We start from the raw sequence: 12,879 nt of genomic DNA, 5'->3' as shown, positions 1-12,879 counted from the left end.
TGCAGCGAAATCTCATTGCACTCGTAGGTATTATAGTTTTCTGTACAACCAGAGTAATTATCCAGGAAGGATGTATCTTCAACCGGAGACCAACAACCTAACAAGGACCTATTTTCTTAATTAATTAATTATTAAATGAGCATTTATCTTAATAAGTAATAAAGTTAAGTTAAATTTTTAATGAAAAATCCATTCTAAATACATTCTATATTCCCTTGTATTCTTAACTGCAAAAGAACCCATAAAAGTGGCTTATTCTGTACTAGAACCTGTTGTGAGACGAGCTTAGTTAGAGCTGCTTCTTGGTGATTATTCTCTAATAAAGATAGAACCTTTATTTTAAGAATTGGCCTGTCCGATGTCCTCATCTAAGCCGGCTTCCAGCTGACTCCCCGATGATTCTCTGGCTAATTTCCTTCTAATCGGAACCAGTTATAGACCTCTGCCCAACCCTGAGAGCTGTGGGAAAGCGGCAGCAGCCGCAGCAGCAGCGTCGCAACCGAGGTCGTGCCATTCATAAGCCCAAACTGCCGCGCAATCCCAGCTCAGTAGTCTGCTGACCGCCGAGATGCCGATGACTATGTCGAGATTACGGAGCAAGTGCAGCTTCACGGCCGTAGTGCTCCTGCTTCAGCTGCTGCTGGTTGAAAAATCCTCGGCAGACACTGCATCCCGATCAACCGGTGGTCGCTATTGCGCCACCTCTCTCTGCCAGGTCTACAATGGAACGCATCTGGTGCAGGCACCCCACATAGCCTGTGGCAACAATGGTAGCTTTGCTGCCAGCTGCGGCCCGGAGCCGAAGCTCCTGGACATGAGCCAGCGGCGTCGGCAGCTGCTCCTCGACATGCACAATCTGGCCAGGTCACGGATCGCCGGCGGTGAGCTGGAGGGCTACCAGAGCGCCGCTCGCATGCCAGTGCTGCGCTGGGACTCGGAGCTGGAGCAGATGGCCGCCCTGCATGCCAAGCGCTGCCAGTTCGCCCACGACAAGTGTAGGAATACGCCGCGCTTCGCGTTCAGCGGCCAGAACATAGGCTACTTTTGGATCGGCCGGGAGTTTAAGTCGCATTCGCGGCGCATGAAGTCGTTCGTGATCAATTGGTTCCGCGAATACCAGGATGCCAACCAGACTTTCATCGACCGCTATCATCCGCATCCACAGGGGTAAGTGTCAAAGCTTATGTAGAGTCCTCAAACTTACCGGATTTCTTTTCCCTTTCAGCAAAAAGATTGGTCACTTCACATTGCTGGTCTCGGATCGTGTCCAGCGCGTGGGCTGTGCCGGCGTCCGCTTTCTGGAGCCACAGGCCAATCGTTACCAGTTCATGCTCACCTGCAACTACGACTACAACAATATCTTCAACGAACCCATCTATCAGGCAGGTCCTCCAGGCTCCAAGTGTCCCCAGCACCGGGTCAGTGAGAAGTTTTCAGGACTCTGCGACTGGCAGGATGCCTCCACCGACAACGAGAGCGAGGAGAGTGCCGAGGATGGCAACACCCTGGACAACAACATTCCATTCTAGAAGGAAGCTTCCTTCTTCGAATTAATTTCCATTTTCCTGCCTCTTACCCAAAGGTACATCCTTGAGAGAATGTTCAAATTAGAGTATGTGCTGTACTCCGATATCAGAAACTATAACAACAAGGACTAGCAAATTGGGGGACAGTATTTATATAAACTCCACGAACTTCCAGGTTTCTTCTACGAACTTTTTACGCCAAGAAAATTATAACGCTTTTAGTATTTAAAGTATAATATGATAATGATAAGCATATGGGTTATTGGCAATAACACAGCTATTTAAATAACTTTTTATGCATGTTTCTATTTAATCTTTTCCTTTCTTTTTTTTTTTTTTTTTTGTTAATCTGTTATTTACAATATAATTTACGTGGCCCATAATAAAAAAAAACGAAGCAAGTAATATAAAAATTCGAGATTACAAGATAAAAAGAAAAGTATAATATTAATTAATTATTAATTTGCTAAACAATTATTTAATTGTTACAATTGTAATTTATACTATTTTTGCAACTCTTTATTGTCACTAAGCGAAACACAAACAAATGTATATATGTATATTTAATAGAATTTAGAAAACCTTATCAACATTTTTTCGGATCTTAAACTAAAACTAGGCAGCCACTGTGCTCAGTGAATCAAAGATAATGAACGGTGGCAGAGATGCGGTGGTGCTGCCATCAGCGGTTGTCTTTCGGCTTGTTTGTTCGGTTGTTCCCTCTGTAGTCTTCAGAGTGGTTGGCTTGGCCGTTGTTGTTCCCTCAGTAGTCTTCAGAGTGGTTGGCTTGGCCGTTGTTGTTCCCTCAGTAATCTTCAGAGTGGTTGGCTTGGCCGTTGTTGTTCCCTCAGTAGTCTTCAGAGTGGTTGGCTTGGCCGTTGTTGTTCCCTCAGTAGTCTTCAGAGTGGTTGGCTTGGCCGTTGTTGTTCCCTCAGTAGTCTTCAGAGTGGTTGGCTTGGCCGTTGTTGTTCCCTCTGTAGTCTTCAGAGTGGTTGGCTTGGCAGTTGTTGTTCCCTCTGTAGTCTTCAGAGTGGTTGGCTTGGCCGTTGTTGTTCCCTCTGTAGTCTTCAGAGTGGTTGGCTTGGCAGTTGTTGTTCCCTCTGTAGTCTTCAGAGTGGTTGGCTTGGCAGTTGTTGTTCCCTCTGTAGTCTTCAGAGTGGTTGGCTTGGCAGTTGTTGTTCCCTCTGTAGTCTTCAGAGTGGTTGGCTTGGCCGTTGTTGTTCCCTCAGTAGTCTTCAGAGTGGTTGGCTTGGCCGTTGTTGTTCCCTCAGTAGTCTTCAGAGTGGTTGGCTTGGCCGTTGTTGTTCCCTCAGTAGTCTTCAGAGTGGTTGGCTTGGCAGTTGTTGTTCCCTCTGTAGTCTTCAGAGTGGTTGGCTTGGCAGTTGTTGTTCCCTCTGTAGTCTTCATAGTGGTTGGCTTGGCAGTTGTTGTTCCCTCTGTAGTCTTCAGAGTGGTTGGCTTGGCAGTTGTTGTTCCCTCTGTAGTCTTCAGAGTGGTTGGCTTGGCAGTTGTTGTTCCCTCTGTAGTCTTCAGAGTGGTTGGCTTGGCCGTTGTTGTTCCCTCAGTAGTCTTCAGAGTGGTTGGCTTGGCCGTTGTTGTTCCCTCAGTAGTCTTCAGAGTGGTTGGCTTGGCCGTTGTTGTTCTCTCAGTAGTCTTCAGAGTGGTTGGCTTGGCCGTTGTTGTTCCCTCAGTAGTCTTCAGAGTGCTTGGCTTGGCCGTTGTTGTTCCCTCAGTAGTCTTCAGAGTGGTTGGCTTGGCCGTTGTTGTTCCCTCAGTAGTCTTCAGAGTGGTTGGCTTGGCCGTTGTTGTTCCCTCAGTAGTCTTCAGAGTGGTTGGCTTGGCCGTTGTTGTTCCCTCAGTAGTCTTCAGAGTGGTTGGCTTGGCCGTTGTTGTTCCCTCAGTAGTCTTCAGAGTGGTTGGCTTGGCAGTTGTTGTTCCCTCTGTAGTCTTCAGAGTGGTTGGCTTGGCAGTTGTTGTTCCCTCTGTAGTCTTCAGAGTGGTTGGCTTGGCAGTTGTTGTTCCTTCTGTAGTCTTCAGAGTGGTTGGCTTGGCAGTTGTTGTTCCCTCTGTAGTCTTCAGAGTGGTTGGCTTGGCAGTTGTTGTTCCCTCTGTAGTCTTCAGAGTGGTTGGCTTGGCAGTTGTTGTTCCCTCTGTAGTCTTCAGAGTGGTTGGCTTGGCCGTTGTTGTTCCCTCAGTAGTCTTCAGAGTGGTTGGCTTGGCCGTTGTTGTTCCCTCAGTAGTCTTCAGAGTGGTTGGCTTGGCCGTTGTTGTTCCCTCAGTAGTCTTCAGAGTGGTTGGCTTGGCCGTTGTTGTTCCCTCAGTAGTCTTCAGAGTGGTTGGCTTGGCCGTTGTTGTTCCCTCAGTAGTCTTTAGAGTGGTTGGCTTGGCCGTTGTTGTTCCCTCAGTAGTCTTCAGAGTGGTTGGCTTGGCCGTTGTTGTTCCCTCTGTAGTCTTCAGAGTGGTTGGCTTGGCCGTTGTTGTTCCCTCTGTAGTCTTCAGAGTGGTTGGCTTGGCAGTTGTTGTTCCCTCTGTAGTCTTCAGAGTGGTTGGCTTGGCAGTTGTTGTTCCCTCTGTAGTCTTCAGAGTGGTTGGCTTGGCAGTTGTTGTTCCCTCTGTAGTCTTCAGAGTGGTTGGCTTGGCAGTTGTTGTTCCCTCTGTAGTCTTCAGAGTGGTTGGCTTGGCAGTTGTTGTTCCCTCAGTAGTCTTCAGAGTGGTTGGCTTGGACGTTGTTGTTCCCTCAGTAGTCTTCAGAGTGGTTGGCTTGGCCGTTGTTGTTCCCTCAGTAGTCTTCAGAGTGGTTGGCTTGGCCGTTGTTGTTCCCTCAGTAGTCTTCAGAGTGGTTGGCTTGGCCGTTGTTGTTCCCTCAGTAGTCTTCAGAGTGGTTGGCTTGGCCGTTGTTGTTCCCTCAGTAGTCTTCAGAGTGGTTGGCTTGGCCGTTGTTGTTCCCTCAGTAGTCTTCAGAGTGGTTGGCTTGGCCGTTGTTGTTCCCTCAGTAGTCTTCAGAGTGGTTGGCTTGGCCGTTGTTGTTCCCTCAGTAGCCTTCAGAGTGGTTGGCTTGGCCGTTGTTGTTCCCTCAGTAGTCTTCAGAGTGGTTGGCTTGGCCGTTGTTGTTCCCTCAGTAGTCTTCAGAGTGGTTGGCTTGGCCGTTGTTGTTCCCTCAGTAGTCTTCAGAGTGGTTGGCTTGGCCGTTGTTGTTCCCTCAGTAGTCTTCAGAGTGGTTGGCTTGGCCGTTGTTGTTCCCTCAGTAGTCTTCAGAGTGGTTGGCTTGGCCGTTGTTGTTCCCTCAGTAGTCTTCAGAGTGGTTGGCTTGGCCGTTGTTGTTCCCTTAGTAGTCTTCAGAGTGGTTGGCTTGGCCGTTGTTGTTCCCTCAGTAGTCTTCAGAGTGGTTGGCTTGGCCGTTGTTGTTCCCTCAGTAGTCTTCAGAGTGGTTGGCTTGGCCGTTGTTGTTCCCTCAGTAGTCTTCAGAGTGGTTGGCTTGGCCGTTGTTGTTCCCTCAGTAGTCTTCAGAGTGGTTGGCTTGGCCGTTGTTGTTCCCTCAGTAGTCTTCAGAGTGGTTGGCTTGGCCGTTGTTGTTCCCTCAGTAGTCTTCAGAGTGGTTGGCTTGGCCGTTGTTGTTCCCTCAGTAGTCTTCAGAGTGGTTGGCTTGGCCGTTGTTGTTCCCTCAGTAGTCTTCAGAGTGGTTGGCTTGGCCGTTGTTGTTCCCTCAGTAGTCTTCAGAGTGGTTGGCTTGGCCGTTGTTGTTCCCTCAGTAGTCTTCAGAGTGGTTGGCTTGGCCGTTGTTGTTCCCTCAGTAGTCTTCAGAGTGGTTGGCTTGGCCGTTGTTGTTCCCTCAGTAGTCTTCAGAGTGGTTGGCTTGGCCGTTGTTGTTCCCTCAGTAGTCTTCAGAGTGGTTGGCTTGGCCGTTGTTGTTCCCTCAGTAGTCTTCAGAGTGGTTGGCTTGGCCGTTGTTGTTCCCTCAGTAGTCTTCAGAGTGGTTGGCTTGGCCGTTGTTGTTCCCTCAGTAGTCTTCAGAGTGGTTGGCTTGGCCGTTGTTGTTCCCTCAGTAGTCTTCAGAGTGGTTGGTTTGGCCGTTGTTGTTCCCTCAGTAGTCTTCAGAGTGGTTGGCTTGGACGTTGTTGTTCCCTCAGTAGTCTTCAGAGTGGTTGGCTTGGCCGTTGTTGTTCCCTCAGTAGTCTTCAGAGTGGTTGGCTTGGCCGTTGTTGTTCCCTCAGTAGTCTTCAGAGTGGTTGGCTTGGCCGTTGTTGTTCCCTCAGTAGTCTTCAGAGTGGTTGGCTTGGCCGTTGTTGTTCCCTCAGTAGTCTTCAGAGTGGTTGGCTTGGCCGTTGTTGTTCCCTCAGTTGTCTTCAGAGTGGTTGGCTTGGCCGTTGTTGTTCCCTCAGTAGTCTTCAGAGTGGTTGGCTTGGCCGTTGTTGTTCCCTCAGTAGTCTTCAGAGTGGTTGGCTTGGCCGTTGTTGTTCCCTCAGTAGTCTTCAGAGTGGTTGGCTTGGCCGTTGTTGTTCCCTCAGTAGTCTTCAGAGTGGTTGGCTTGGCCGTTGTTGTTCCCTCAGTAGTCTTCAGAGTGGTTGGCTTGGCCGTTGTTGTTCCCTCAGTAGTCTTCAGAGTGGTTGGCTTGGCCGTTGTTGTTCCCTCAGTAGTCTTCAGAGTGGTTGGCTTGGGCGTTTTTGTTCCCTCAGTAGTCTTCAGAGTAGTTGGCTTGGCCGTTGTTGTTCCTTCTGTAGTCTTCAGAGTGGTTGGCTTGGCAGTTGTTGTTCCCTCTGTAGTCTTCAGAGTGGTTGGCTTGGCAGTTGTTGTTCCCTTTGTAGTCTTCAGAGTGGTTGGCTTGGCAGTTGTTGTTCCCTCTGTAGTCTTCAGAGTTGTTGGCTTGGCAGTTGTTGTTCCCTCTGTAGTCTTCAGAGTGGTTGGCTTGGCAGTTGTTGTTCCCTCTGTAGTCTTCAGAGTGGTTGGCTTGGCAGTTGTTGTTCCCTCTGTAGTCTTCAGAGTGGTTGGCTTGGCCGTTGTTGTTCCCTCAGTAGTCTTCAGAGTGGTTGGCTTGGCCGTTGTTGTTCCCTCTGTAGTCTTCAGAGTGGTTGGCTTGGCCGTTGTTGTTCCCTCAGTAGTCTTCAGAGTGGTTGGCTTGGCCGTTGTTGTTCCCTCAGTAGTCTTCAGAGTGGATGGCTTGGCAGTTGTAGTTCCCTCTGTAGTCTTCAGAGTGGTTGGCTTGGCCGTTGTTGTTCCCTCAGTAGTCTTCAGAGTGGTTGGCTTGGCCGTTGTTGTTCCCTCAGTAGTCTTCAGAGTGGTTGGCTTGGCCGTTGTTGTTCCCTCAGTAGTCTTCAGAGTGGTTGGCTTGGCCGTTGTTGTTCCCTCAGTAGTCTTCAGAGTGGTTGGCTTGGCCGTTGTTGTTCCCTCAGTAGTCTTCAGAGTGGTTGGCTTGGCCGTTGTTGTTCCCTCAGTAGTCTTCAGAGTGGATGGCTTGGCAGTTGTAGTTCCTTCTGTAGTCTTCAGAGTGGTTGGCTTGGCCGTTGTTGTTCCCTCAGTAGTCTTCAGAGTGGTTGGCTTGGCCGTTGTTGTTCCCTCAGTAGTCTTCAGAGTGGTTGGCTTGGCCGTTGTTGTTCCCTCAGTAGTCTTCAGAGTGGTTGGCTTGGCCGTTGTTGTTCCCTCAGTAGTCTTCAGAGTGGTTGGCTTGGCCGTTGTTGTTCCCTCAGTAGTCTTCAGAGTGGTTGGCTTGGCCGTTGTTGTTCCCTCAGTAGTCTTCAGAGTGGATGGCTTGGCAGTTGTAGTTCCCTCTGTAGTCTTCAGAGTGGTTGGCTTGGCCGTTGTTGTTCCCTCAGTAGTCTTCAGAGTGGTTGGCTTGGCTGTTGTTGTTCCCTCAGTAGTCTTCAGAGTGGTTGGCTTGGCCGTTGTTGTTCCCTCAGTAGTCTTCAGAGTGGTTGGCTTGGCCGTTGTTGTTCCCTCAGTAGTCTTCAGAGTGGTTGGCTTGGCCGTTGTTGTTCCCTCAGTAGTCTTCAGAGTGGTTGGCTTGGCCGTTGTTGTTCCCTCAGTAGTCTTCAGAGTGGTTGGCTTGGCCGTTGTTGTTCCCTCAGTAGTCTTCAGAGTGGTTGGCTTGGCCGTTGTTGTTCCCTCAGTAGTCTTCAGAGTGGTTGGCTTGGCCGTTGTTGTTCCCTCAGTAGTCTTCAGAGTGGTTGGCTTGGCCGTTGTTGTTCCCTCAGTAGTCTTCAGAGTGGTTGGCTTGGCCGTTGTTGTTCCCTCAGTAGTCTTCAGAGTGGTTGGCTTGGCCGTTGTTGTTCCCTCAGTAGTCTTCAGAGTGGTTGGCTTGGCCGTTGTTGTTCCCTCAGTTGTCTTCAGAGTGGTTGGCTTGGCCGTTGTTGTTCCCTCAGTAGTCTTCAGAGTGGTTGGCTTGGCCGTTGTTGTTCCCTCAGTAGTCTTCAGAGTGGTTGGCTTGGCCGTTGTTGTTCCCTCAGTAGTCTTCAGAGTGGTTGGCTTGGCCGTTGTTGTTCCCTCAGTAGTCTTCAGAGTGGTTGGCTTGGCCGTTGTTGTTCCCTCAGTAGTCTTCAGAGTAGTTGGCTTGGCCGTTGTTGTTCCCTCTGTAGTCTTCAGAGTGGTTGGCTTGGCAGTTGTTGTTCCCTCTGTAGTCTTCAGAGTGGTTGGCTTGGCAGTTGTTGTTCCCTCTGTAGTCTTCAGAGTGGTTGGCTTGGCAGTTGTTGTTCCCTTTGTAGTCTTCAGAGTGGTTGGCTTGGCAGTTGTTGTTCCCTCTGTAGTCTTCAGAGTGGTTGGCTTGGCAGTTGTTGTTCCCTCTGTAGTCTTCAGAGTGGTTGGCTTGGCAGTTGTTGTTCCCTCTGTAGTCTTCAGAGTGGTTGGCTTGGCAGTTGTTGTTCCCTCTGTAGTCTTCAGAGTGGTTGGCTTGGCAGTTGTTGTTCCCTCTGTAGTCTTCAGAGTGGTTGGCTTGGCCGTTGTTGTTCCCTCAGTAGTCTTCAGAGTGGTTGGCTTGGCCGTTGTTGTTCCCTCAGTAGTCTTCAGAGTGGTTGGCTTGGCCGTTGTTGTTCCCTCAGTAGTCTTCACAGTAGTTGGCTTGGCCGTTGTTGTTCCCTCTGTAGTCTTCAGAGTGGTTGGCTTGGCAGTTGTTGTTCCCTCTGTAGTCTTCAGAGTGGTTGGCTTGGCAGTTGTTGTTCCCTCTGTAGTCTTCAAAGTGGTTGGCTTGGCAGTTGTTGTTCCCTCTGTAGTCTTCAGAGTGGTTGGCTTGGCAGTTGTTGTTCCCTCTGTAGTCTTCAGAGTGGTTGGCTTGGCAGTTGTTGTTCCCTCTGTAGTCTTCAGAGTGGTTGGCTTGGCCGTTGTTGTTCCCTCAGTAGTCTTCAGAGTGGTTGGCTTGGCCGTTGTTGTTCCCTCAGTAGTCTTCAGAGTGGTTGGCTTGGCCGTTGTTGTTCCCTCAGTAGTCTTCAGAGTGGTTGGCTTGGCCGTTGTTGTTCCCTCAGTAGTCTTCAGAGTGGTTGGCTTGGCCGTTGTTGTTCCCTCAGTAGTCTTCAGAGTGGTTGGCTTGGCCGTTGTTGTTCCCTCAGTAGTCTTCAGAGTGGTTGGCTTGGCCGTTGTTGTTCCCTCAGTAGTCTTCAGAGTGGTTGGCTTGGCCGTTGTTGTTCCCTCAGTAGTCTTCAGAGTGGTTGGCTTGGCCGTTGTTGTCCCCTCTGTAGTCTTCAGAGTGGTTGGCTTGGCAGTTGTTGTTCCCTCTGTAGTCTTCAGAGTGGTTGGCTTGGCAGTTGTTGTTCCCTCTGTAGTCTTCAGAGTGGTTGGCTTGGCAGTTGTTGTTCCCTCTGTAGTCTTCAGAGTGGTTGGCTTGGCAGTTGTTGTTCCCTCTGTAGTCTTCAGAGTGGTTGGCTTGGCAGTTGTTGTTCCCTCTGTAGTCTTCAGAGTGGTTGGCTTGGCAGTTGTTGTTCCCTCTGTAGTCTTCAGAGTGGTTGGCTTGGCAGTTGTTGTTCCCTCTGTAGTCTTCAGAGTGGTTGGCTTGGCCGTTGTTGTTCCCTCAGTAGTCTTCAGAGTGGTTGGCTTGGCCGTTGTTGTTCCCTCAGTAGTCTTCAGAGTGGTTGGCTTGGCCGTTGTTGTTCCCTCAGTAGTCTTCAGAGTGGTTGGCTTGGCCGTTGTTGTTCCCTCAGTAGTCTTCAGAGTGGTTGGCTTGGCCGTTGTTGTTCCCTCAGAAGTCTTCAGAGTGGTTGGCTTGGCCGTTGTTGTTCCCTCAGTAGTCTTCAGAGTGGTTGGCTTGGCCGTTGTTGTTCCCTCAGTAGTCTTCAGAGTGGTTGGCTTGGCCGTTGTTGTTCCCTCAGTAGTCTTCAGAGTGGTTGGCTTGGCCGTTGTTGTTCCCTCAGTAGTCTTCAGAGTGGTTGGCTTGGCCGTTGTTGTTCTCTCAGTAGTCTTCAGAGTGGTTGGCTTGGCAGTTGTTGTTCCCTCTGTAGTCTTCAGAGTGGTTGGCTTGGCAGTTGTTGTTCCCTCTGTAGTCTTCAGAGTGGTTGGCTTGGCAGTTGTTGTTCCCTCTGTAGTCTTCAGAGTGGTTGGCTTGGCAGTTGTTGTTCCCTCTGTAGTCTTCAGAGTGGTTGGCTTGGCAGTTGTTGTTCCCTCTGTAGTCTTCAGAGTGGTTGGCTTGGCAGTTGTTGTTCCCTCTGTAGTCTTCAGAGTGGTTGGCTTGGCAGTTGTTGTTCCCTCAGTAGTCTTCAGAGTGGTTGGCTTGGCCGTTGTTGTTCCCTCAGTAGTCTTCAGAGTGGTTGGCTTGGCCGTTGTTGTTCCCTCTGTAGTCTTCAGAGTGCTTGGCTTGGCCGTTGTTGTTCCCTCAGTAGTCTTCAGAGTGGTTGGCTTGGCCGTTGTTGTTCCCTCAGTAGTCTTCAGAGTGGTTGGCTTGGCCGTTGTTGTTCCCTCAGTAGTCTTCAGAGTGGTTGGCTTGGCCGTTGTTGTTCCCTCAGTAGTCTTCAGAGTGGTTGGCTTGGCCGTTGTTGTTCCCTCAGTAGTCTTCAGAGTGGTTGGCTTGGCCGTTGTTGTTCCCTCTGTAGTCTTCAGAGTGGTTGGCTTGGCAGTTGTTGTTCCCTCTGTAGTCTTCAGAGTGGTTGGCTTGGCAGTTGTTGTTCCCTCTGTAGTCTTCAGAGTGGTTGGCTTGGCAGTTGTTGTTCCCTCTGTAGTCTTCAGAGTGGTTGGCTTGGCAGTTGTTGTTCCCTCTGTAGTCTTCAGAGTGGCTGGCTTGGCAGTTGTTGTTCCCTCTGTAGTCTTCAGAGTGGTTGGCTTGGCAGTTGTTGTTCCCTCTGTAGTCTTCAGAGTGGTTGGCTTGGCCGTTGTTGATCCCTCAGTAGTCTTCAGAGTGGTTGGCTTGGCCGTTGTTGTTCCCTCAGTAGTCTTCAGAGTGGTTGGCTTGGCCGTTGTTGTTCCCTCAGTAGTCTTCAGAGTGGTTGGCTTGGCCGTTGTTGTTCCCTCAGAAGTCTTCAGAGTGGTTGGCTTGGCCGTTGTTGTTCCCTCAGTAGTCTTCAGAGTGGTTGGCTTGGCCGTTGTTGTTCCCTCAGTAGTCTTCAGAGTGGTTGGCTTGGCCGTTGTTGTTCCCTCAGTAGTCTTCAGAGTGGTTGGCTTGGCCGTTGTTGTTCCCTCAGTAGTCTTCAGAGTGGTTGGCTTGGCCGTTGTTGTTCCCTCAGTAGTCTTCAGAGTGGTTGGCTTGGCCGTTGTTGTTCCCTCAGTAGTCTTCAGAGTGGTTGGCTTGGCCGTTGTTGTTCCCTCAGTAGTCTTCAGAGTGGTTGGCTTGGCCGTTGTTGTTCCCTCAGTAGTCTTCAGAGTGGTTGGCTTGGCCGTTGTTGTTCCCTCAGTAGTCTTCAGAGTGGTTGGCTTGGCCGTTGTTGTTCCCTCAGTAGTCTTCAGAGTGGTTGGCTTGGCCGTTGTTGTTCCCTCAGTAGTCTTCAGAGTGGTTGGCTTGGCCGTTGTTGTTCCCTCAGTAGTCTTCAGAGTGGTTGGCTTGGCCGTTGTTGTTCCCTCAGTAGTCTTCAGAGTGGTTGGCTGGGCCGTTGTTGTTCCCTCAGTAGTCTTCAGAGTGGTTGGCTGGGCCGTTGTTGTTCCCTCAGTAGTCTTCAGAGTGGTTGGCTGGGCCGTTGTTGTTCCCTCAGTAGTCTTCAGAGTGGTTGGCTGGGCCGTTGTTGTTCCCTCAGTAGTCTTCAGAGTGGTTGGCTGGGCCGTTGTTGTTCCCTCAGTATTCTTCAGAGTGGTTGGCTGGGCCGTTGTTGTTCCCTCAGTATTCTTCAGAGTGGTTGGCTGGGCCGTTGTTGTTCCCTCAGTAGTCTTCAGAGTGGTTGGCTTGGCCGTTGTTGTTCCCTCTGTAGTCTTCAGAGTGGTTGGCTTGGCCGTTGTTGTTCCCTCAGTAGTCTTCAGAGTGGTTGGCTTGGCCGTTGTTGTTCCCTCTGTAGTCTTCAGAGTGGTTGGCTTGGCCGTTGTTGTTCCCTCTGTAGTCTTCAGAGTGGTTGGCTTGGCCGTTGTTGTTCCCTCTGTAGTCTTCAGAGTGGTTGGCTTGGCCGTTGTTGTTCCCTCTGTAGTCTTCAGAGTGGTTGGCTTGGCCGTTGTTGTTCCCTCTGTAGTCTTCAGAGTGGTTGGCTTGGCCGTTGTTGTTCCGTCTGTAGTCTTCAGAGTGGTTGGCTTGGCAGTTGTTGCTCCCTCTGTAGGCTTTAGAGTCGTTGCATCGGATGGCTTAAATGTTGTTTTAATGGTTGTAAGGAAAGTTGGACTTGGCGTGGTGGGTCTGCTCGTGGTCGTTTCTTGTCCGCAATGGTGTGGCGTAGTGGTGTCGTGCGGACAGTGTGGCTTTGTTGGGACCGGTCTGGTGGTTCGATGCTCACAAGCTGGCGTTGTGGGATGTTCAGGGCACGGAGGCGGTGGTGGCTTCAAGGTGGTTGTGCTCGTCTTGTTGTTGCAGGGGTTGCGGAAGTGGAGCACGATCTCATTGGGCTGCTGGCCCGGCACAATGCGAATGTGCGGACCGAACATCGTAAAGGCGGCCGTGGTGGCCGCCAGAAGGCACACGACGAGCAGCTGCATCTTGGGGACTGTCGACACTCGGGCAGCACCCTTTGGTTACTGAACCTGGCGTTTCGGCCAGGCGCGTATTTAAGTCTGTGCGGGAATTTGCATTCCGGACAGGCACCTAGCACCCGCCGCCCCCATAACGGATGCGCTGGCTAGCTCGGGGCACGCACCCGTTCCGTAAGCCTGGCACGGGCTTGCATAAGCCCGTCTTATCGACAGGCCGCGACGCAGCGACGCAATTAGGGCCCGGAGGGCTCACGTTCCAAGTTCCAAGTTCCCCGAACCATTCATTCATTAACCCGCCAGAGAGAGAGAGAGATTATTTTTTTAAAACGTTCTGCAATGTGAACGA

The 12,879-nt window shown here is 50.7% G+C and overlaps 2 protein-coding genes across 2 annotated transcripts; one reads left to right on the top strand and one right to left on the bottom strand.

Moving 5' to 3' along the window:
• Window positions 1-537: 537 nt before the first annotated feature.
• On the top strand, window positions 538-1,815 carry LOC108076650 (antigen 5 like allergen Cul n 1). Its single transcript, XM_017169586.2, has 2 exons — window positions 538-1,167; window positions 1,226-1,815. The coding sequence occupies exons 1-2, from the start codon at window positions 569-571 to the stop codon at window positions 1,527-1,529; spliced, it is 903 nt and encodes a 300-aa protein (XP_017025075.1). The 5' UTR covers window positions 538-568; the 3' UTR covers window positions 1,530-1,815.
• A 113-nt stretch (window positions 1,816-1,928) lies between these two features.
• On the bottom strand, window positions 1,929-12,544 carry Muc12Ea (Mucin 12Ea). The gene has a single exon (XM_017169525.3). The coding sequence runs from the start codon at window positions 12,537-12,539 to the stop codon at window positions 2,142-2,144; it is 10,398 nt and encodes a 3,465-aa protein (XP_017025014.3). The 5' UTR covers window positions 12,540-12,544; the 3' UTR covers window positions 1,929-2,141.
• Between the last annotated feature and the right edge of the window lie 335 nt (window positions 12,545-12,879).

The sequence above is a fragment of the Drosophila kikkawai genome, chromosome X (assembly GCF_030179895.1).
Source record: "Drosophila kikkawai strain 14028-0561.14 chromosome X, DkikHiC1v2, whole genome shotgun sequence".
In the NCBI taxonomy this organism is placed as follows: domain Eukaryota; kingdom Metazoa; phylum Arthropoda; class Insecta; order Diptera; family Drosophilidae; genus Drosophila; species Drosophila kikkawai.
Note: the sequence above shows the minus strand (reverse complement) of the source record. Positions and strands in the feature narration are given on the sequence as shown.

Coding starts and splice junctions, on each gene's coding strand:
- LOC108076650 (XM_017169586.2), top strand. CDS start 569: ATGCCGATGACTATGTCGAGATTACGGAGCAAGTGCAGCTTCACGGCC. Junction 1,168..1,225: donor TATCATCCGCATCCACAGGG/GTAAGTGTCAAA, acceptor TTTCCCTTTCAG/CAAAAAGATTGGTCACTTCA.
- Muc12Ea (XM_017169525.3), bottom strand. CDS start 12,539: ATGCAGCTGCTCGTCGTGTGCCTTCTGGCGGCCACCACGGCCGCCTTT.